A 23,045-nucleotide genomic window follows, 5' to 3' on the forward strand; every position below is an offset into this window, starting at 1 on the left:
CCTCTTAATCGTTGGAAGATACAGCAGAGGAAGAATCAGAAACAATATATTTATACGAGAAGGGTGTTTATGTGTTGAGGGACTCCAAGACCTAACCCAAGATGTAATAAATTAAAGGATCTAGCACGAGAATTTATTACTGCAGTTTCTTTACTAAAATCCTTGAGCCCATATTAGGACGGAAGTTGGAATAATGCCAAAATCAATGCATAATGGCCTTCTGAGCAGAGTCAATAGGGAATGAATGTAGTACACGCTCAGCTGAGTTGGAGATACACCTGCTTCAACCCTCACCTTACTGCACACGGGTTACTAATGGCAGCATTAATACTTAGCAAGATATTGGGAAAAAAAGACTATATGGAAGCTTTCGGGATAATTAAGTATCTTGGCAGCTAGTTACTAAGACTCAGGATAGGTATAACATTGAAAAGGAAGCAAATGAAGTAGATCTCTGTGGAAGGGCCAGACAATACTGGGGTAAATATCACAACGCAATCAGTATAAGAAATATAGAATGATTTAAAACATGATTTAGCAGGATTTTGTTCACTAAGCCAATACACCAAACCATGTTAATGCAGAATAGTTCATCATATTAATATAGGCTAAATCATATTATGATGTCTTAGAATGTACAAGTCGTCGATCAATGAACAAAATAGACACAATGGGTCTCCAGATGAAATTTAGCCGTGTTTGGGAAATAACATTTGTTCTGTATACAAATTTGATGAGCAATTCACTGCTCCTCGCCACATGCACAACAAGCATTCTTGCCAAAACAAAAATACAAAACAGCATTGATTACAGTAGTTGGCTAAGTTCCCAGAAATCTGCCTGCTCAATAATAACTTATAAGAGGCCAATTAATGAGCTGGCAGCTTTCCCAAAAGAAGTCTAGGAACAGAGCCAACTCAGATTAGAAACATGTGTCTCAACATTTATTAAAGTCTACTATAACTAGAATTTGAAATTGAGTGTCAGGGTTAAATATCCTTGTGTCTGTTTATTTTTGCGTGACTGCGCATGCGCAGTGTGTTTTATCATTTCATGTACGATCTCTACAGTTTTTAGACAGGTCTAGCGGATGTTAGATGAACGTTTTGATGGTCTGAAATGTACAGGCAAAAAATGTATCCATTTTAGTCGTCCTGCAAACTGCCCACCTCATAGAATCCCTTTCAGGAAAGGGTTTTCAATGTTTTGAACGTTCATTTTCTGTGTGAATTGCTTTGATGTTTTTCTACTTTTCTAGATCTTTGTGGGATACTTAAATATATATGCATATTACATTGCTAAAGAAGATGATGGTGCTATTTACATCAATAAATAATACTTCTTTTCAAACTATTGGAATAATTGTTGCAGCTTTAAATCTCTGCCTTACAAAGTCCAATTTTTTTTCCCCCATGCCCGATAAGGATCAAAATCTGTAAAAAACAATTACTTTGGAAAAATTGTAGCCCAAAAACACTAGTTTTCTAAAATTGTTTGTGGTCTTAATGCCTGCATATCTTACTCATTATTACTTAAAGCTCAGGCCAAGTCCTTGTAAAATGCTCGGTTTCTCCATCTTAATATTATTGTTAAAACCCATGCTTAGGTGCCATTAAAAACAAATGTAAAATAAAATACAATAAGAAAGTATGCAAACGTTTTTCATTCCTAAAGGACAGGGTTCTAAATAAATATGTGGGTTTATGTTGGCCTCCCAATAACGTCTGTCAAAATTTCAATGGGGTTTATTCAGTTGTGGGTGAGATAAAAATTTCACAGCGTTAACTCTGTGTTGTACAAGGCTAAGTTTGCCCTATTAACGGTAAAAAAAACTTCTGGAGTTTGCAGGGGCCTACCTAGAGTATTTGGCACCCGGGGCATATCCTGTATGTGGCAAACCCCCTACACAAAAAATTATTATTTATTTCATAAATTTGTAAACTGTATGTCAACTGGAAAAAACTAGAAATCTGAAAAAAATTATTAACTTATAAATAAATTAAATACGTTTAAATAAATAACACTTACTGATCAGATATGGTACAGCATAACTCCCATTATATACTGAGCCAGACATTGACGGTATTGCAGCATAACCCCTATCAGTATACGGTAAGCCTGCCTTTAACTTGGTAGGCCTCTGCCCCTAAAACAGCCTCCCCATGCCACAGCGGCCCCCCCACGCACTGTGTGAGGAAAACTCTTTCCTCGCCCAGATTCCTGCTCCCCCTGAGCGGACTACCCCCTCCCTTGCCACCTTTATCTACGCTACTGTGAGTTTGCCCTTCTTAGTGCAAAATGAATGCCATACCAACCTAATTTAGTGAATAAACCAGTAATGCAGAATGCAGCAAACATGTCATTAGAATGTGCCTGAGGCATCCGTACTGTCACCACTGTGTGAAGATCAGTCATGCTTATTATTTAAAACTTGTATTTCCGATGCATTTTTTTTTGTTAAAGATAAGGTTCGAGGGTTGAACCCTGCATTGAACAATTCAAGCCGCTGATAAGAGAAACTGCTATGGGAGAGATCCAAGAACAGATCAAGGACCGATTAAGATCTGAGACTTACATCAGGAAAGCGAGCAGAGTAAATAGGTTGAATCATTCTTATCTGCCACCAAATGTTTCTAAAACAAGTGTAGCGTGCCAGGACACGGAAGAAGGTGAGAGCAAGCAGCTCTTACCATAGATGAACACTCTGCGTATTGAGTATTGAGGGGGTGGGGGACCCAAAAATGGAACATATGGTTTTGGAGACAAAAATCCCTGCACACTTTGCGATTAGCTGTACTTTTTGGATACCAGCAATTAGCATGATTGGCAGCGTAAGAGCCCAGATCACAACGATAGAATCTTGCTGTTGACGTTTTGGTTTGAGAATGGTTTTATGTCATGCTTATGCCTTCTCAGGAGGCCGTCTCTCTGCCTGACACACCTCAAGTAACCCCTGAGCATTCTCGGAATTTCACTCTTTCATCACCTCTCCCCCCCCCCCCGTTGCTTTCTCCCAATTTAATATTCATGGTACAGGATGTATCACCTTTTCAACATTCCCTTGGAGATTATACACTCCCCACTCTTTGCCCTGCATCCTTCACTCAACAGCTAACCGTCTACCTGTCACTGGATGGACTCCAGCTAACAGCTGTTACCCCTCAAAAATCTCTGGAATTCCTTGTTATCCAGCCAAAGACAGCTCTCCCTCGACTTCAAATATTGTATTATTGATCCTCTGTGCTTTTTTTTCTTTTAAACGCAGGTGTCCTCCTCTCCCATCTGGCTTATTCTTGCACACTTTCTCCTTCTTGTTTGTCCTCTCTACCTTCTTTCACTCTTACCGTTCCCTTGTTCTTTACGCCTTTCTATATTAGTTCTATATATTTGTTTCCCCCCCTCATTCTTCACTATACCTGATTTCTTTTTGAAGTTTTACCCAAATCTATGCACTCCTCTCCCCACTTTTTACTGGCCTTCGTCTTACTCTTGTTACTGTTTCAGCAATGGTTGATTTAACATCCACAAATGACTTTAAAATCCAAAGCATGCCAACTCAAAGACTAGAAGCACGGCTCCTTCTAACGCTCTAGGCTCATTAATGCCGCCCCCAGCCCGCTCTCGTCTGGAACGTTACCGAGGGCTGCACTCCCACCTCAGAAATATGGTTCTGCGGCCCAAATCACTACACAGCCTGCCAATATATAATACATTGTTACAGTAAGGGATCCTGCCGTACCTGTTAGCAATTATACTGTTCCATTGCTAAATCCTTGGCCAGAGTGAAGGGATTACATCGGGTTCTTGCTATTTAACCCTTCATTGGTAGGAAACTTTTTGCCACCATCTGGCAACAAATTGATTATTTTTGTAGGATTATCTGGCTCTTGTCCTTATCCTTCTATGGGAGAAAAGTACACATGGGCGATCAAATCTGCATTTTAAATATTACACCTGGACACTTAGAACTGCCTTTTTTTTATGTGCTTATACTTTTTTCTTTGGGTGAAGAATGTCTACCATATTCATATGACTCCTGCTTTCCTGCTGAGTACAATAAATCACTGGATCAACTTTTTCCAAGTGCTCCCTGAAGCTGGCAGGTCACACTGACTGCTAGCCAAACGCCAGGTTAGACCTGCCTCAGCACTCATTAGAAGAGAACGTGAGGAGAGGAGGCTTGGGAAGTTGTTTGTTAGGCGTGAGCCGTGTAACTGAGGTCATCAGTATGGTTCTAGACTGCAACGGAACAAGAAATGGCTACAGTAACACCGAAGCGTTCCTTAGGAACCTTAAAATAGAACTGTTCCATATGATATAAACCATAATGCAATCCAGCACTGAAAACCCTACATTATTATTTATTATTTAAATGTATTATTTTATAATAATGTTCCCTTGGTTCTCCAGCTGTGATATCATATCGGCCTCCACCAAAGACATATTCAGGGAACTACATACAAAGTTTTGATATCTCATTGAGGAATCCCACTTTTAAAACAAGAAGGATATGTTGGTATACGCTGTGTTTGGTTTGCATTGTTGTAGATGACGACACACAAGTCTCAAGCACCAAACTTGCTTACAAATGCGTACTTCCTCTATAATGCCACAAAGACACAACCATAAATAACAGGGGTCGTTTTTATATTCGTACAAAGAAAGAAAACTAGTTATTAGGCAGAGTAGAAAAATAAGGAAATAGGAGGTTTAGATAAATATCCGAAATTGTTGAAACTGTAATATTTCACAACAACAGGTAGGATGATTATTGCTTCTCTGCTGTTGGTTATTGCATACTGGCGTTCCATCAATCACAGTAGGATTCCACCAGGTGGCTCAGGGGCACCAACCCATGGGGCAAGCACATTACCAAACCCCATAACCAGCTCCCACACAAGAAATAGACCATGCCCACTATAGACCATTGTAATAATAAGGAAGGGAGGGGAAACCAGCTCCAGATGAGAAAGAGGAAGAGCGCCAGGCAGAAGCCCCCTTTTATCCCTGGGGGCCTGGCCCTCCCACAATCCCCTGCCTGCCTAAGGCACCTCTTCAAGCAGCCACAAAAAATAACCCCTGCCTCAAAGGAGGGGAACGTCAGGTGCACCCCATCATGCTTCCCTTTTCCTCATACTGGGAAACTCTCCAGATTTCACCAAGACACTCCAGGAGAATTGTTGCTTCTCCTTGTCTCCTGAGTCAACACCGGAAGACTCTAGTACGTGAGAGAGGCATTCTGACATGCCCCACTCCCCCCCATTTCGGCATGTTCCGTGGTATGAGTGGGACGGCCCACTGATGTCCGCGAGATCACCCACTGACTTCAGAGGGACTTCTTGCCCACATCCAACAAAGGGGGCTACCGATAGCTGGAGCCATAATGTTTCCGTGTGTGCTTGTCCTCCATACAGAGGCTGGTCGGCTCTGTAGATTACTTCCATCAGGAGCTTCTGACACACATGGCTGTAATTGATGAGAAATAACTCAAAATGCAAAAAAATTTGGTAGAAAAGTAATCTACTCTCTTATTCTTGAGATGCGAAGCAGGTGCCAGCTATCAGTTTATTTGTTCTGGTCAGAAAATTCGAGATACCAGATGGTTTTATGTTTATTTTGAGAAACACTGCAAAGCTAATTTAGCGTATTTTGTTCCGGCGTGAGATTTGTGAGTTTCAAAACAAGCCACGGGGAGACTCGCTCCTGGGAAATACATCACTCGCTGCAGACCTTTTGTGATGTTTTTCTGTACTGTATGAACTGTTTAATATTTTAAGAAATTGAAAGTTTATGGAAAAACCCCATCTGTTTACAATGCTTCGTTTACATTTGATCCACGCAACAATTTGGGTGCCCTGCTACCCCTGCGCATGTGCACTGCCAGTTTTGCAGTACAAAAAGTATTATGCATGCTGGAGGCCAGCAGAACACAAATCTATGACAGGACTGTCTTAAAAAAACGGGCCAGTTGGAGTAGTGGCGGTATATACACATATGTAATTTACATGCGTACATAATCATTATATAGATATTTAAATTTTTATTTATGTTTACTGGCCCTGCATGACATGGGGCTAAATCGCTGACTACAGGTGAAACTCATACCTCCCAAATGTCCTATTTCCATGGAAACAGTCCCACTGAGCTGGCCCACTGTCCCACTTCTGCAGGCAGTAGAGATCAGGGACCAGCTGGGGAGGGGGGGGGTCCTCTGATCACTCCAGCCTAGAGAACTGTAAAGATTTCTGAGCTCTTTGTGGAAGGTGGGTAGGTAGATAGTTCTTTCATAAGACCTGTCCCACCCACACCTTACACATACAGCCAACCCCTCCCTGCCTTCAACCCCACCCTACCTACATACAGCCAACCCCTCCCTGCCTTCAACCCCGCCCTACCTACATACAGCCAACCCCTCCCTGCCTTCAACCCCACCCTACCTACATACAGCCAACCCCTCCCTGCCTTCAACCCCACCGTACCTACATACAGCCAACCCCTCCCTGCCTTCAACCCCACCCTACCTACATACAGCCAACCCCTCCCTGCCTTCAACTCCACCCCGCCTACATACAGCCAACCCCTCCCTGCCTTCAACCCCACCCTACCTACCTACATACAGCCAACCCCTGCCTGCCTTCAACCCCGCCCTACCTACATACAGCCAACCCCTCCCTGCCTTCAACCCCACCCTACCTATATACAGCCAATCCCTCCCTGCGTTCAACCCCACCCTACCTATATACAGCCAACCCCTCCCTGCCTTCAACCCCACCCTACCTATATACAGCCAATCCCTCCCTCCGTTCAACCCCACCCTACCTACATACAGCCAACCCCTCCCTGCCTTAAATGTACAGTTTAAGCTTGTGAGATGAACGGATTCATCCCATCCTAACACACGGCTTAGTGAATAGACCCCAGAAAGTAAATCACATGGTTCATCTCACAGCGATGAACCTGTGGCTTCACTCATACAGTACTGTTAAGAGCATAATTACTGATGGAGAATAGGCAGACATTTTCTGTAGTTATGTGAAAATGTTTGATAATCCAATCGATTTTACTGCGGAAATACTCAGAGTTGAACGGTGGAGCGCGTACCTTAGTTTCTATAAATGAACTGAGCTCCTACCTCTGGAGGATATGGAAGTAGTACTTTCTGTGCTCACATCTGCCCATCCTTGACTCTAGAATTTGATGGCAAACATTACTTGGCCAAATCCTGATTATGGTTACTATGGAAACGGTCTGGGAATCCTGCCAAGTTAGATATTTCTTAATTCTCTACTGCATCATCTCCTTATTAGATCCCCTTATAATATATACAATTATCTAAGCTTTTATCCTGCAGAGGCATGAAAGTACATGGGCTTTAATTGGAAATAATCTAACTGAAATACCTCAGTTATTATACGAATGATGAAATTGTATATATAGAGAGCACTCATTGGAAACCATGTGTTATATAGTAAAGGTGCTGCTCCACTTGCTCATCTAAATTTAACACTTTGATAACTTTAATAGGGCAGTCATGCTCCTTTCTTCCCCTCAACTTAGGTGCAAAATACCCTGAAGACCACGGGTGTACTTTTACGACACCGCGAACCTTTACTAAGTATATAAGACAACACTTCCGAATCTATCGATCAGTCTGACCATTGCCATTTCATTTTAAAAAGATATCACAATCATACATTTCTTGTGTATGTGTGCAAGTCCAGCCACTGCCCGTATTCTATACATTACATATTTGCACCCGTTTAAAAAAAAAGTTACATTCTATTGAGTTCCAAATAATGTACGAGGAATTTTCCAAACAAACTTTGTTTTGTATTCGAAGCTGTGGTGGCTAAACATTGTTCTATGAGGAGGAGGTTAAATGTCAGCAACACTGCAATAAAACTGGATGAACTTTAGCTGCATCAGCTCTTGGTAGAAGCCTCTTCTGCAATGATTACTGATCGAGATTTGTCTCCTGATCATCATATATAGAAACATAGAATTTGACGGCAGATAAGAACCCATCGGCCCATCTAGTTTGCCAATTTTTCCTGATTTAAAGGCTTAGACCATAATCAGTAATTGGTCCATCATAGATTCAGGCTAGCTTTATGGCACATTGGCTGTTCCACTTATCTACCATCTGCCCAGTAAAGTAAAACATCCTCACCATTTTAAGATTTCGATGAGGATCTCTTGTTCTAGATCAGACCAGTTAAGGACAAATGTTTTACAATCAATTCTTATCTGCCGCCATATTTTATATTAGTTGAATTTTATGCATAGTGTCCATAACGCAGAAAAGGCCTTTACCAAGAGTGCGATTCATAAAACCTATTCATTGTAGTTTTCTTTTGCTTTTTAGGTTCTGGTAGTATTTCTTCCCAGGGACTGGAAACGCAATCACTATGGTTTACCAAACAGGAAGAGTGGAGAGTTTTAATTGTTCCACAGTTGGACTGAATCTTTTACTCGCCATAAATGTTCAACACAATGCAAATTTTACAAATGTTGAAGTGCTGAGGCTGAGAAATTCCCCATATTTTCTGAGAAGTTGACTCATTTGATTTAGCATCTATCATTTAGCATTTATTCAGATAGTCTCACTTACTTGGACTGGTCACATCAGTGCTCAGTTTCCGTAGTCTCCCACTTGTTGTCCTAGTCACACCTAGAAAAACAGAGATCGCAAAAGTAAGGATAAATAATAAGTTATCAGTGTCTATGTGTGAAGTCCAACATCCTTTACATTTTGGAGGCAATTAACAGGGTTGCATGGTGTCACGTTTGAGTTACAAAGTTACCATTAATGCGCCATTAAACTTTGAAACCAACTTTGGCTTCGCTGAACTCTACTGAGATAGACCTTTACTTCTAGCTGTGAAACTGACAGGTGATGGGTTGCAGACACCTACTAATGGTGTCAGTGCACATCAGCCAAGAAGTTGAACAAAGTTCTCTCTCTGTCTCTGCAGTGATGAATGTTCCTTTTGGATCCCAAATGTCTGAGAGGATTTAGTTGAATCACCCTCTACTAATCTTGATAAAAATCATTCATGAGAGGTGCCATATCACTGCAAGTGCACCATGGTGGTCACTCTGAGAAAGCAGCCTGTGACTTTTAAATTACAAGCTGCTTTCTAGGAAGTTTTTGGTACTCAAGACTAGAAAGACCCCAAGTCTTGTCGGAAGAAGACTGGTCTTGCAGAGATCAAAAAAGGTATCCAGAACTAAGTAGCCATTAAAATATATTTGTAAGAAAACCTGTTTTTCTCAAAGAGCTAGGGGAAAAAATGGTATGGACATAATCATCTATAAAGAAAACAGTCATGTAACACAAGTGCAGAACCACACTTAATATTATTTATATTATGCCATCAAATAGTGCATCTAGATTAGACTCAAAGAAACAAAAGTTGAGGTCCTGTAAACATGGCCTATGCGGTCACCCTATATGGTGAGAGACACTTCACAATGGGAGTAAAACTAGGCAAGGTAAGACAATGGTAAAAAGGGCTTAATGGGTTAGATGGTAGACTTCCCTGAAGAAGTAGAACAGATTTTATGAAGGAACTGAAACCAAGGGAGAGTCTGATAATATTCTCTAAAACAGCCAATGCAAGCCGTATTTAAAGCTGACTCAGATGGCCACAGGAGTATGTGAAAGTCAGACTGATAAGGGAAGGTCAGATGGAACTTGGCTGCCTGTTTCAAAGATAGGAGTAGCTCCCTTAAAGTGTTCCAGTAGTAAGTGAGGTAATGAGAATGGAAGACAGCAATTGATCATATAATGTGAACAGCTGGTGATTAGATGATCTCCCAATAGGTCAAGATTTAAAGGAAGCTTTTCATTAAAATATCTCAACATGGTTTAAACAGATCTGTCCTACTGGAGAAATATGGTCCAGATGTGGTCTTCCAGGATTGTTCTATTGTTCTTTGTTCCTGAGAACTTTATTAATTACATATTTTGATAGGGTTTGGCCATTCAACTTACAGCTGTTAAAGGCTCATAACATATGTTTCTTTACATGACCCTACAGCAGTGTCCAGCTTTTATCACTTATCCTTGACTCACCTATTCATCAATAACCCTTGCAATTTAAAACCTGAAGACACCAGCCATATTGATCATCTATAAAGCAATCCCTAAGCACCCGTCTGTTTTTACTAACTGGTCTGTTGATTATATTACCTTTAAAGGGGCCGCCATGCCCCTTTTTTAGAGATCAGTAAAGCATAATCTAACTATGCAGGATCAGCCCAGCTCTATTGGAGGAGAAATTGGTCAGCATTAGGCATACAACCTTTGGGTTGAAACGGAAACTTCCCTGCACACTCTCACGTTAATGGATAAATCCCAACAAGTGAAATAGGTACTAACGTCATACCAGAAAGGCAATAGAAAATGTGCATTTGGACAGGTGTGAATTCAACTGAGATGGAGCCATATCACATTCAGTGCCATCCAGTAATATTGGCACCCTTGGTAAATATGAGCAAAGCATGCTGTGAAAAAAATATCTATTGTTTAACCTTTTGATCTTTTCTTAAAAAATACACAAAAATACTCTATTAAACAATTGCGAACACAGCAAAGGTTTATCAAAAAATAAATAAATAGTGAAATATATATGTGTGACACAATTATTGGCACCCTTTTAGTCAATACTTTGTGCTACCTTCCTTTGCAAGGATAGCAGCTCTGAGTCTTCTCCTATAATGCCTGATGAGGTTGGAGAATACATGGCAAGGATCTGAGGCCATTCCTCCTTACAGAATTTATCCAAACCCTTCAAATTTTGAGGTTGATGCTGGTGGACTCTCTTTTTTAGTTCGCCCACAGGTTTTCTATGGGGTTCATGTCAGGGGACAAGGATGGCCATGGTAGGACCTTGATTTTGTGGTCAGTAAACCATTTATGTGTTGACTTTGATGGATGTTTTGAATCATTGTCCTGCTGGACAGGACAATGCTGGATCCAACCACGGCCCATTTCAAGCTATCTGGCAGAGCCAGTCAGGTGATGCCCTGTATCCTAACAAAATGTCTAGGTCTCTTGCATTAGAAGTTTTTTTCTCTCAAAACCCTTTCAAACAACTTGAGGTGATGTAGGTGACATCAGATTGTAGTTTTGGAGACTTTCTGACCCCAAGACGCATTTCAGACTTCTGCAATTCTCCATCCCCGTTTTTGGCCACTCGGACCATCCTCTTAACAGTGTGTTGAGACAATATAGACACATGTTTTCTTTCAGGTTGAAAGAACCTTATTAATTATTACCCTGATGGTGAAAATGCACATTTTCAGTGCTTTTGCTGTTCTCTTATACCCATTTTGTGAAGTTTAGCAACCTTTTGCCGCTCTTAAAAGCTATATTCCATTGTGATGAATGACTAAGGGAATTAGGCCTATGTGTTTCCCTAATATTTATACCCCTGTGAAACAGGAAGTAATGGCTGAACAATTTCCTGTTCCTAGTCACCCATGTTTACTAAAAATGTGAAATGGGAATATAATTCAAATATAGTTTTTCTTGGAGCAGGTGACAATAATTGTGCCATACATTTTTTTTTGATAAACCCATGATGTGTTTGCAGTTGTTTGCTATCCAACAAAAAATATTTTTTTTACGGCATTCTTTGCTCATATTTACAAAGGATGCCAATATTAGTGGAGGGCACTGTATGCTTGTCAAAGTAAGTTAAGAAGATGGAGGTGATCACAGCATTAAACTCATCTTGTAGAGAAGAGTCTATGGTAGACAGGAAGCAGATATTTGTGAGCTTATTCAGTAAAGACTATGATATCATGGGAAAGGAGCCAGGCAAATATTTTTAGCCTAAATCAGCCTTGCATATAAATATGGAGAGATAATGGGTTTAGGTTATATGTGTTTGAAGATGAGTTTGTAGAAACGTTGCTGTTTCAGATCAGAATTCATTATGGATTATGACCAGGACAGTCTGGTAACTTAACTGTCCCTGCATAGTGCATTGTCCAGTTTGTTTCTTTCCAGAAATTATCCCAAGCTAATCATATATCGTAATAGTAATTTGTACGTATTTAAAACTTGTTTTCCTGAAAGCCAAACTTTTTCAAGTGTAATGTACAGCAAAATTTCAAAACATACAATTAGTATACTTAAAAGCCAGAGCTTTTAGAGTCAGAGCTCCTATGTGTTACATGAACTGTTTGTTTTTTAAAAAAATATATCTATCTCTGATTATGTATTTAATGACACACCTAATTTGTAACATTATTGCATATTTAGGAAATACACAAGGCAAGAGGCCACAGTCTCAGGAATGTTTTAACCAGGATTTATGTCTCACGTGGTGTTCTGAGGACACCTACAGGCATCTTTGTAAACTGCAGTTAAATGCCATTTGGGCCTCTGCAAAAGGGACTAGTTAACTCAACTCAGTGCTGGAACATTGCACAGTGACATGTGCTATTTAACCAAATGTCTCTATAATTCAGACATTTGCCGCTGAAGAGGTTTTATATAGAGGTCAATGATTTGGCAGAGTGTTTCTATGTAGCAACAGTTGAAGTGTGACATCTAGTCCTGTTATTAACAGGAATGCTATCTATGATTTTAACATGCTTGGTTGCTATACATTTACACGTGTCACTTGCAGGGCAGTTTTTTTAAATTACATGATGTTATATATTCCATGGGTTTTAAGAGGCTGCACAAAAATCAATGGTGATCTGCTAGCTGAGTGACAATGACTTACAATCAGGGGTGGTTCCAATGTATGTGGGGTCAGGAGCATATTAATATAACTAATATCATGTATTTATTCAATCTAAATCACTTTACAATGTTGTAATCTATTCAATCACACTCAATAGCTACACTCGGCCCTTTAGAGGCTATGGAGGTAAGATATGCAGTGTGCCTTTAAAAGATTAGAACTATGGTCTACAATTGGCATACAATCCTTCACATGGTGGTATGGCTGAGCTTTGATCATAGTCTACTGGGTCCAAGTCCTTTTTTTAACAAACCAAGAAACAATGCATAGCGACAATTCAGCAAGCTGGCATATGATGTCACATCATGGAAAGAGTGGCATATAGATTTCCTTCTGCCTCTAATAAGGTGGGGCTGTCTCCCTAGGAAGAATACACCACCACTAACCGCCCGATTCTGGCACCCCTGGCAGCTGCTAAGACTTTCCCACCTGTATGAATACTCTGCAAAGAGGACAGCGTCTCAGGGGTTAATGCAGTGGGGGTGTCTGGGTACGGCACCCCATTTATCATTTTGGCCCTGAAACACAGGTTGTCCCAGATGGCCCTGAAACACAGACTGTTTCAGCATCTCTCTCTGTTCCTGGTACCGCATGTTATCAGTTGTTTGGGATACAACATATTCACTAAACTTCACACCGATTTAATGAGCAATGACCTACTTTGGAATGTGGATGAGGTATATACTGCAAATATTGATTTTTACTCCATTACAGGTAGAAACGTGCTTTGTAACCCGCTATGGGAGGGCTGCCACGCTACCCTCTGACATTTCCATTCCTAGAACTGTCTACAAAGGAGGCAAATTCCTCTGTTTGCAAAGATTTAAAATTGTATTTGGACTTGAAAGTTGCTGTAAAGTGTCAAAGTGATTTTACATATACGAACTATTCCTGGAACAGGCCTGGGCTGGCCATTGAGCACACAGTGCAAGTGCTTGATGGGCTGCTGGCCCTAGTTATCCGTTGAAGACACGTAATCACTTGTGGAGCGGTAGGTAGCCTACCTGGCTTGTCGAACCAGCAGCTCTCATGTGAATAATGTGAGCACGAGTGAGTCTATGCAAGTCCAGAAAAATGAGCTCATCAGTGCCAGGTTCACACAGCATGATGTCACTGTGTCATGATGTAATTAGCTACTGCTAGAGAGAAGAGAATGTTTGCTGGGAAGAGCCATGTGTATTTGGAAGAATGCAGAATAACTACAAAATAGTTTGTTAAATCTGTTTTGAACTTGATAAAAAAATGCTAAACAATAATAAAAAATGAGATTATTTTACATTATCTCCAAGACCGACCTGCACCTAGGTAGATCACGGGGTGGCTGAGTGCTATAGGAGTGTTTGTCTGCAAATACCTACAGAGCTGAGATGGAGAGAAGGCTGACTGACACAGTTAATGTGAAGAGAGTGCCTCTCAGCCATGGACACTTTATAAGCCATGTCCCTCTACAAAACTATCTGCACTCACCTGAACAGCACTAACCACTACAAACTGAGATACTTGGAAAACAGCATAGAATATAACAAAGCAGGATATACAGAGGCGGGCAGAGTCAGCAGGGTTGGGTGTATACCAGCAAACTATCTCTGGGTTTGACCCGGAGTCTCCAGATGAAGCCCAACTTCCCAGGGTCCCCGGGGAGTTTCTTCTTTTTTTCTGGGCAACGAAGCGACATGTGGCCATGTCCGCTCCTCACCACATCCAGGTTATTCCCCACCCCCATTCTGCGTATTCTGCCCCCTCTAAAGATTTCTGGGACTAGCCGCAACCTGAAGAGGGAGGACTCTGGGTAGCGCTGGGTATGGTTGTATGAAAATGCAGTCCAATTGCTGTCCCAAAAGAACGCCGCTTGATGGGACAGGTGAGAAGTATGGATTAGTCAGAATGCCAGAGCACGACAATTGCTCCATGGGATAATCCGTCCCTGGTGTAAATATTTAATTAATACAAATATAAGTCAATAAGTCAACCTGAATCCAACAATAACTTTCAGTATATATTTACACTAAAATTACACTTCACACAAAGACTGCAGGTACCCCCAACATACATGGCTGCAAAATGACCAAAACATGACCTAAAGTGGGTGGAGCATAGACACAAGTGGGTGGAGCTATCACTGCTTTTCATTTCCACCAGCATCGTTATGAAGTGCTTTCTCCTACAGGGAAGCAGTCACTGTTCATAGCCACAATGGTCGATATGGACACTATGACACAAAAAAGAAAAAAGAATCTAAAAAACTCAAAACAGCTTGCTTTTTAGGTTATTGAACTTTTTTCTATTTCATATGCAATGAAAATAAAATAGATTCAGGCACAAGATATGATGACACAGCAAGAGTCTGGTCCATTAAAACAATTTTGTATAACCGTACACAAGGCAGACAAATCCCAGGAAAAGACGTAAAACCATAATACGGAGGCCTTAGCTGCTTCCATATCTTACTGAATCCCGTGATCTAGCTTTCATATAGCATATTTTATATACAACGCTCTTTTATATTTAATATATCCCTGTCATATATATTTTTTGCATTAAGCGATTACAAACTAAGAATGGGTGGTGTGTAGAAGGACAACGCCTTTGGGATCATGAATCACAAGGTGCTGAAAGCATAGTATGAGTCCCCACTATTTGATTTATAGCAGGTGCTATTACATCAAAATCTGGCGCTGACTGAGAGATCTAAAATGTTTAGTACACATGTAACACATTTTTTAAATACTGAGCTTAGAGGAGAAAGCCTATCATGGATCATATGTGATTATTTATATTATAGATGGCCAAAAGCAAAAGAAGAGCTACGAGGAGGAACCTGAGACACCACATGTACAACCCAACCTCTTATTTAACCTGTGCTAGACTAATCTTGTTCTTTACCAATTTAGGCTTAGTACAATACTAATAGCATAATTATCCCAATCGCAGAAAATATTTTCGCTACCCCCATTGACTCCTGACTATGATGTAATCATGAACTCGATGCTTTTAAATGTGGGATTGACGGCTTCATTTTAATATACAGTAAGGGTTTACAGAAAACTCATTCCTCTCATCCACAAACTATGCCACATTCATTCACCCTACATTCAATACGCTCACTGCTCCTGCAGTAGGACGTCGTTTCATCTCAAACTGATACTGAGGATCTTACTAAAATCCCTTCAGCCGGTTATCAGGGCACAAATCCACTCCAGGAAAGAAAAGTCTTTAATCATGTATTCTTTTTGCTGGGAACACTTAATTCTCATGTGACAGAAAAGAAGGGAATGATAGGTTAACATTCCATTATTACATTTTACTTATAGAGCACCGGGAGATTCCATGGAGCCAAGTTCTTGCAAAGGTTGTTATACAAACTCAAGAAGCTTCTTAAAAGGTGTTGTGTTAGTTTTAGGTGATGAAACCTTCAGAGAAAAGAATAAAATGATAGATCTGCAAAGCTGTATTTGCGTAACAGACTAAAGAGCGTAATTAATGTTTTGTGAAACAGCAATTAGGCTGCTTATTCGTTGACTGTACATTGCTTTTCCGGAAAATATTACATGTATGTATGGATAAAACCATGGAACTATAGAAAATGTAGGTGTAAAAACATTGTAGTGTATTTACGCATAGGGTTACACCATCAGAGGAGCAGTAGGAAGCCGAGACAGTGCTGCCCATGATGGAGAAGAAACATGCACCAAAATATGATGTCATTTCTCCCTATCTGTGCTAGAAGAGACTGTGAAGACCACCACAGAAGAGCCACCTCTGCAACCAAACACGGAGGAATTCATGGCTATACATATGTATGTTATACATCTCATTTATATATGAGTATAAATTCTGACTTTTAGTGCTATGTAACACTGTGATACCCAGCAAACATTCTCAGCAACTAGAAAACATGGACATAAGGAAAGGAAAGAGGTACCGAGAAATGTGGGTCTCAAAGATGGTCTAATGCTGTATGGCTTGATTAGTAGAATTAGAATTATCTGGCCAGCAGCATTATGGAAGTGGGTATATATATATATATATATATATATATATATATATATACAATCACGTAAACAAGCCACGCATCTTCTCATTGGTATGCAACTTATGCACAGGACTACAAGTGAGTCAGAGGACTTGATCAGTAAGTAAACACAACCACTCAGTTAAACAAAGACAAAAGGAAAGGGGGTCGTTTAAAATAGATCATGTGCTTCTTAGGAAAACGTTATCCAAACGAGAAACCAAATATGGAGAGCGTACACAGCCACGGGCAACAAGGCATTAAATCTTACATTTACAGTATACATAAGCGGTAAGGGTCCTGTGCTACACTCCAGGGGAATTCTGCATATACACCGGCCTTCTAACCCTTTTATAGGTAAGATCACACAGTGGCATCTCAGAGAGGTATACACTCATTAACGAAACGCTGGACGATAACGAAATGCCTTAGAAATAAGGCACCCAGCCGCCACTAACCCTAGGCTCAAACCTGCCTAACAATATTCCATAGATTAGAATTATTACTCGTGGCATAACGGGCTCAATAGATAGTTTGTCTTTATTCATAAAGGAAGGAGGCACTTCTTCATTCACCAGATGTGTTGAGAGGTACTTCTTCATTCACCGGATGTGTTGAGAGGTACTTCTTCATTCACCGGATGTGTTGAGAGGTACTTCTTCATTCACACTGACTGATTGCCAAGAAGATTGCAGTTCGATGCCAAGATAGCTATCGTGAGGGCAAGTCTTACTTTAAATGTATGTGAGTGTTTTGCTGTATGTAAAATATCCTTGAAAGAACTCTTTCACAAACAGAAAGCCTGAAGGTTTGCAGAAGATTTTATTCTCTGCTTCCCTTTTCTTGAAGGTCATCATGTGTTCCTGCAACCCAAGCAGCTGGAGGGCAGGGGAATGCTTGAGGAGGAGAGGATTCTGCTGAATCCCTCTATGCCGTTTTAAGGTAGAGAAGAGACGTTCAGCTGAGATGTGCGTATGATGGCTGGGGTGTCCCTTTAACTCTGCATTATGGAGGACTAACTCAATGTTTCTCGCAGGAGAAGCTCCCAGGTACTTCAGATTACCTGTTAGTGAATATACCTCTTAGAAATGGTATCATGAATGCACGCTGAGACATTGTATTGTCTGCATGGCGTGTTAACACTACTTCCTATTAAAGGGTGAGGAGCATTCTTGAGTAATCTCTACAGAAAAGAAAAAAATGTCACCTTTCAGTATGTTTTCAAGCCAAATCTAAAATGATACCAGAGGGGCAGCTGAAAGAGGTGTAACAGGGTCACGCAGAGGTGACAGGGGGCCAGTGTCTGAGAGTATTGGCATCTTCGCGTGTAGATAACTTTGGTATGTGACCCATGTGTCACCCCCTCGTTCGTCACTCATCAACTCAATAGTGGCAGGATTATCCAATGCTGTACCTTTTGAAAATTTGAGGAGAAAGGTATGAGGCTTGGGGAAAGTACCAAATATTTACAAAGTCACAAAGTAAAGTGATTCACAGAATGTATTATCAAAAACAAATGTCTCGCGCTGAACAAGACCTGAACAAGACCTGCCATTTAACCAAAACCTACAAGAGAATTGGATAAAATAATATTTTAATAAAAATATATATTTTGTTTTAAAATTGGAATTCTGTGTTGGTGTAACTATTATATAAAATAAAGCTTGATGAGGATGGATTGTAGATCAAAGATCCCAAAACATCACTGTACCTCCCTACAACACCGTCCCCGGAGCAGTGCTTTCCCCGGTTCCGGTCCGCTTCCAGGGCCAGGAGGACCTCTGAGCTATGATGACCAACAACTCACAGACCGGTCTCTGCCCCCTCCGGTGCAATTAAGATTAGTGCACCGGGTGGGAAGGGAAAGGAGCCGGGGTATGCTACTGGCCCTAGTGAGGTTAAAAGGGCATCGCTTGTGCCCACTGTGTGGGGCAACAAGATGCCAAGGCCCGTCATTCTACATTATGCATGAAAAACAAACATGAAAAATACATTGCTTAATTATTACAAAGAAACAAATATTAAAAAAGGTTGTAGCGATATGTCTGTCATCACGTTTATTTGTCCCTGATCTTCAGGAGATACTAGGGTATTTTCTGTGACACCCACAGCATTTGGAAAAAGCAGGATTTGACAGCAAAGGACAGACTATGGAAGGCAGTTAATTGATGAGTGAGACACTCTACATATGTACCAGTTTGTATCCTCACAGACTATGACTATTTTTCTGGCAGTCCCTTATATCTCATGTTAGGTGGCTGTTGGGTTAAGTGTCCTCCACGGTACACAAGGCCTATGAGCTCAGTCACTTCTGGCAGATCTCTGGAACAGAGGCGGTATTGCCTCAGGGTCTGCTAGCAAAATCTTTATTTCCCTGCATTGTGTCATCCTAACATGCTGGTTCTTGTATGACATATCCGCGCGGGATAACGGCAACAATTGCATGGGGTGGGGGATGGCACTAGAGAAGGGCGTGAAGGTAAAAAGAGTACCGGTGCTCCAAACTCAAGAAAAAAAAATCAAATATACAGGAGACGGAGAACTTTATGTAAAAGCACCTGGTAGAAAGTATTTGTAGTGGGGTGGTTTTGTTTGAAAACACTTTCAAGCAGCCAATCGGTGGCAAGAATCATTGAACCGTGAAAGAGGTGGTTAGTTAAGCAGCAGAGATGCAGCTTCTATCTTAGGATAGTGGTTTTTCCCAATTTTAATGAATACACATTGAAGTAACCATCGAGTAAATCTCGTATCAGTGAAGGTTCACTCTGTTTTGACCCACTTATGTCAAAGATATTCCTTTTGCCGTAGGCCCAATGTCTAATTTCATGTCCTCAACCACTTGACGACTGCAGAACTAAGCATTATTACTATTATTATTATTTTTTATTTATATAGCGCCAACAGTTTACGCAGCGCTTAATACAATACATAAATTCAAGGGGTATGACAAGACGAGAACTGACAGACTAAGACAAACCGATACATTAGGTGGGGAGAACCCGGCTCGCAAGCTTACAATCTTGAGGACTGTAATTGTATCTTCCACCCTAGTGTTTCTAAACCTTTTCCTAACTGAAAAGTGGTAAAAATGTAAGATTATATTGACAATGCAATTAGACCGGTTTCATAACTTAGCATCTTAACTATTCTTCGTAACTAACCCACTATTAATGAACGCATACTACAACTTTCAGCGCTGCGGAATCACGTGATACACGCATGCCTAAAAATACTTTCTTAGAAAACATTAAGGGAGGAAACATGGCCAGAAGGACGAATCTCCATGCAATTGTACCGGAAAATAATGATCATTTAAATGTGACGCCCAGCCATCATATGCATGATATCCATCTGATGACCAGAATGTCCCTTTAAAGAGAAACACCCGAGAAGTACGACGTACTTAAGTATGGATTTCCAAGAAAGCACAACATTCGATATTCTTGGGGCGCTGATTTTAAGTATGTTTTGACACATTTGCAATTTTCAGATTGGAAGAATCTGTTATATTCTATGAAGAACGTTACTTTGTTTTTAGCTTACACCATACAGAGAATGATATGAAAGGTGAAGAATGTATACGGAATTTGATGGCGCTATATAAAACAATAAATAATGATAATAATAATAATGTATAAATGCAGTCAATGTCAGCTTTGAATAGTTATCGTGAAGCAAGTATGAATGTGTCGGGGTTTATCAAACAACACATTTGCGTAGGCTTAAATAATTTAGGTAATTCAGCCAGGGAAGCTTAGCCTCAAAAACCAATGCGTCTGAAATACCTGCAATACGTCGGGATTCTTGTGCAAAGATGACACAAGGTAATTTGTATAAAGCTCCTTATGAAATCCTAATGTTTCAGGGCCCATCCCCAGAGCCCAGATCAGTCCTGTTCCTGTAAGTCTAGATTTCCTCCCTGCCTTTGTGCTCCGACTCCCGGCAAGAAACACACTTGTAAACACCGTATAACATGCTTAGCACAAACGTTGACACACACGCTGCATACAATGCCTAATCCAGCTACCCAGGTAACCTTGTCATGTCTTCTTTGACCTTGGGTGAATTAGTTTACCTCTTTGCCTCCAGTCCAGACAATAACATTTTATAATTATTTATCTCCCTTCTAAGAAAATAAATGAGTAATATCGGTACTGTTGGTTAAATGTAAAAAAACACAACTAACATAAGTTTACATTGTACAGCGCTACAGAATATGATGGCACTATATATAACAATAAATAATAATATATTTATATATACTATGCCCTTCCAAGCTATGTGTGAAGTTCATATACTTATATCGCCGTTCAGTTTTCATCTTCCTTAATCAATTAAAAGGATTAGAACATCCCTTCATGAATAAATAATACAGACAATAACACTAGTTAAGTCCCTTTGGAACATTCAGAGTTTATTAATGCACACATGAGCATATTCCACTGAAAAATTTTAAATGGTAAATATTTACACCTATAACAGTATTTACAAACTATATAGAGGTTCGCAAATTCATCAGATAACAGATAATTCATGTATTAATATAATTTATTTCATCTACATTTAGTGTATAATCTCTATATAATATAAAGGCCGGTGAGAAGTTTGGAAGCTATGAGATAAATTCTGGTACAGGGTAAAAAGAATTGCGGAAATCCGTGCAACATTCCACAGGTTGCTATGGTGATTGCACCACCTCTACCGCTTAGACTAGACCCCATTATCTCATCCTGCCTATTTCCCAAACAGATCGTATTATAATTCTTACGATATACTGTTACATAATATTATATTACGGGACATCATATTTGACACTTTTCTTTCTTTTTGTGAATGAATGATACACTGTTTAACGGCACTTGATTATTCTTTCTCCTTCACCCCTATCCTTATTCATGCTCAGCCCTTCGTTGTAAATCAGACCTTCCTCCTGTTAGCAGAGATTTTGACACTTCCCAGGTTCCAAACCCTTTTCTTCTGACACGTTCTGTCTGTAATAGACTTCCCTTCTCTGTGGAATCCCTTTAATGTAGGTGAAAGTTTCTAACCCGATTCAGCCCTCAGCGCTTTTCCTCCAAGCTCGGAGCATTCTGCACGGTGATCTGTAATTACGCTCGGTCCTTACAACGCAAATAACTGTAAGGTCACGCAGCATAATGCTTTTAACGAAAGATGAACTACGCCAAGGAAATGGGATTGAAAAGGGCAACCTTTAACCCTTCCACTGCCAGGGGAAGCGAAGGTCGGAGAGAGTTAACTCTGAGTTTACGCCCTGCAGAAAGAATCTATATACTATATAGCAGAGATTAATATTATTTATATATATATATATATATATATATATATATATATATATATATATATACATATATATATATATAAATATAATTTTATAATATACATAATAAAAAAAAACAGCAAAAAAAAGTTGCACTTGCACTTTTTTGGTCTTTTGCACAAATAAAGATATTTTTATCTAAAACGTACAGAGAATAGGGGTAAGTGTTTTGGTTAACCCTTGCAGTCTTTATCAGGATTAACCATATAGTCTTTATGCTGTAATGTTCTACCCCTATAGCCACATATATCATTCTATAGGCATGAGCACCTGTCCGGCACGCAGCGCTGTCGTGGTTACCTGTGTACGATGACTTCCTCATGGTCCCCCCGGTTTCTTGCGGCTCCTCTCTCCGAGACCCTGTGGGATTTGTGACCTCCCAGGAGGCAAAATCCAGAATGGGAGGGCGAGGAAGAGGCGCACAGACACACACAGCACACTCCCATCTGCGGGAACACACCTTTCGTGAACTTGTGCACAGTTATGGAATGCACCAATGCGACGTGGGAGAGAGGGTACGGCGGGCACCCCTGCCCAAAAGAACAGGCAATACAGGGGTTAAACGCTCACAACTCAGAAATCCCTACATAAAAAGAGATTGCAAAATCCATAACAATTAAAAGTCTGTTCTCGGAGTGAGTCTATTGTTTGATTCTGGACTGCGCTTCCTGAAAAAACGTCTAACAAAGATTGCAAGTTCTTTGGCACAGACGTTGTCTTCCCATAATCCCTTTCACGAGAACAGCTTGCTTATTCACAGAAACCAATATTTATGAAATGCTTTAAATGACGTTGCGGGGATTTTAAAAACCCCCTTAATCCGTATCCACGTGCTACGAAAAAGCATTATTTACTACTACTGTTGTTTTATACAACAAGAACACTGTCTACTTTTACCATCTCTTCTGGGAAGCTGGTTGATGGATCAACT

The 23,045-nt window shown here is 40.3% G+C and overlaps 1 protein-coding gene across 1 annotated transcript in view; it reads right to left on the reverse strand.

The window, feature by feature from the left end:
* Positions 1-22,530, reverse strand: part of SEPTIN9 (septin 9) — an 87,712-nt gene extending 65,182 nt beyond the window's left edge. The window contains exons 1-2 of the mRNA XM_053452935.1: positions 22,415-22,530; positions 8,612-8,671 (exon numbers count right to left, since the gene is read on the reverse strand). Coding sequence (XP_053308910.1) covers positions 8,612-8,671; positions 22,415-22,436 — 82 coding nt within the window. The 5' untranslated portion in view covers positions 22,437-22,530. The remainder of the gene's footprint in view (positions 1-8,611; positions 8,672-22,414) is intronic.
* Between the last annotated feature and the right edge of the window lie 515 nt (positions 22,531-23,045).

Source organism: Spea bombifrons, chromosome 13 (assembly GCF_027358695.1).
Source record: "Spea bombifrons isolate aSpeBom1 chromosome 13, aSpeBom1.2.pri, whole genome shotgun sequence".
Lineage (NCBI taxonomy): Eukaryota > Metazoa > Chordata > Amphibia > Anura > Pelobatidae > Spea > Spea bombifrons.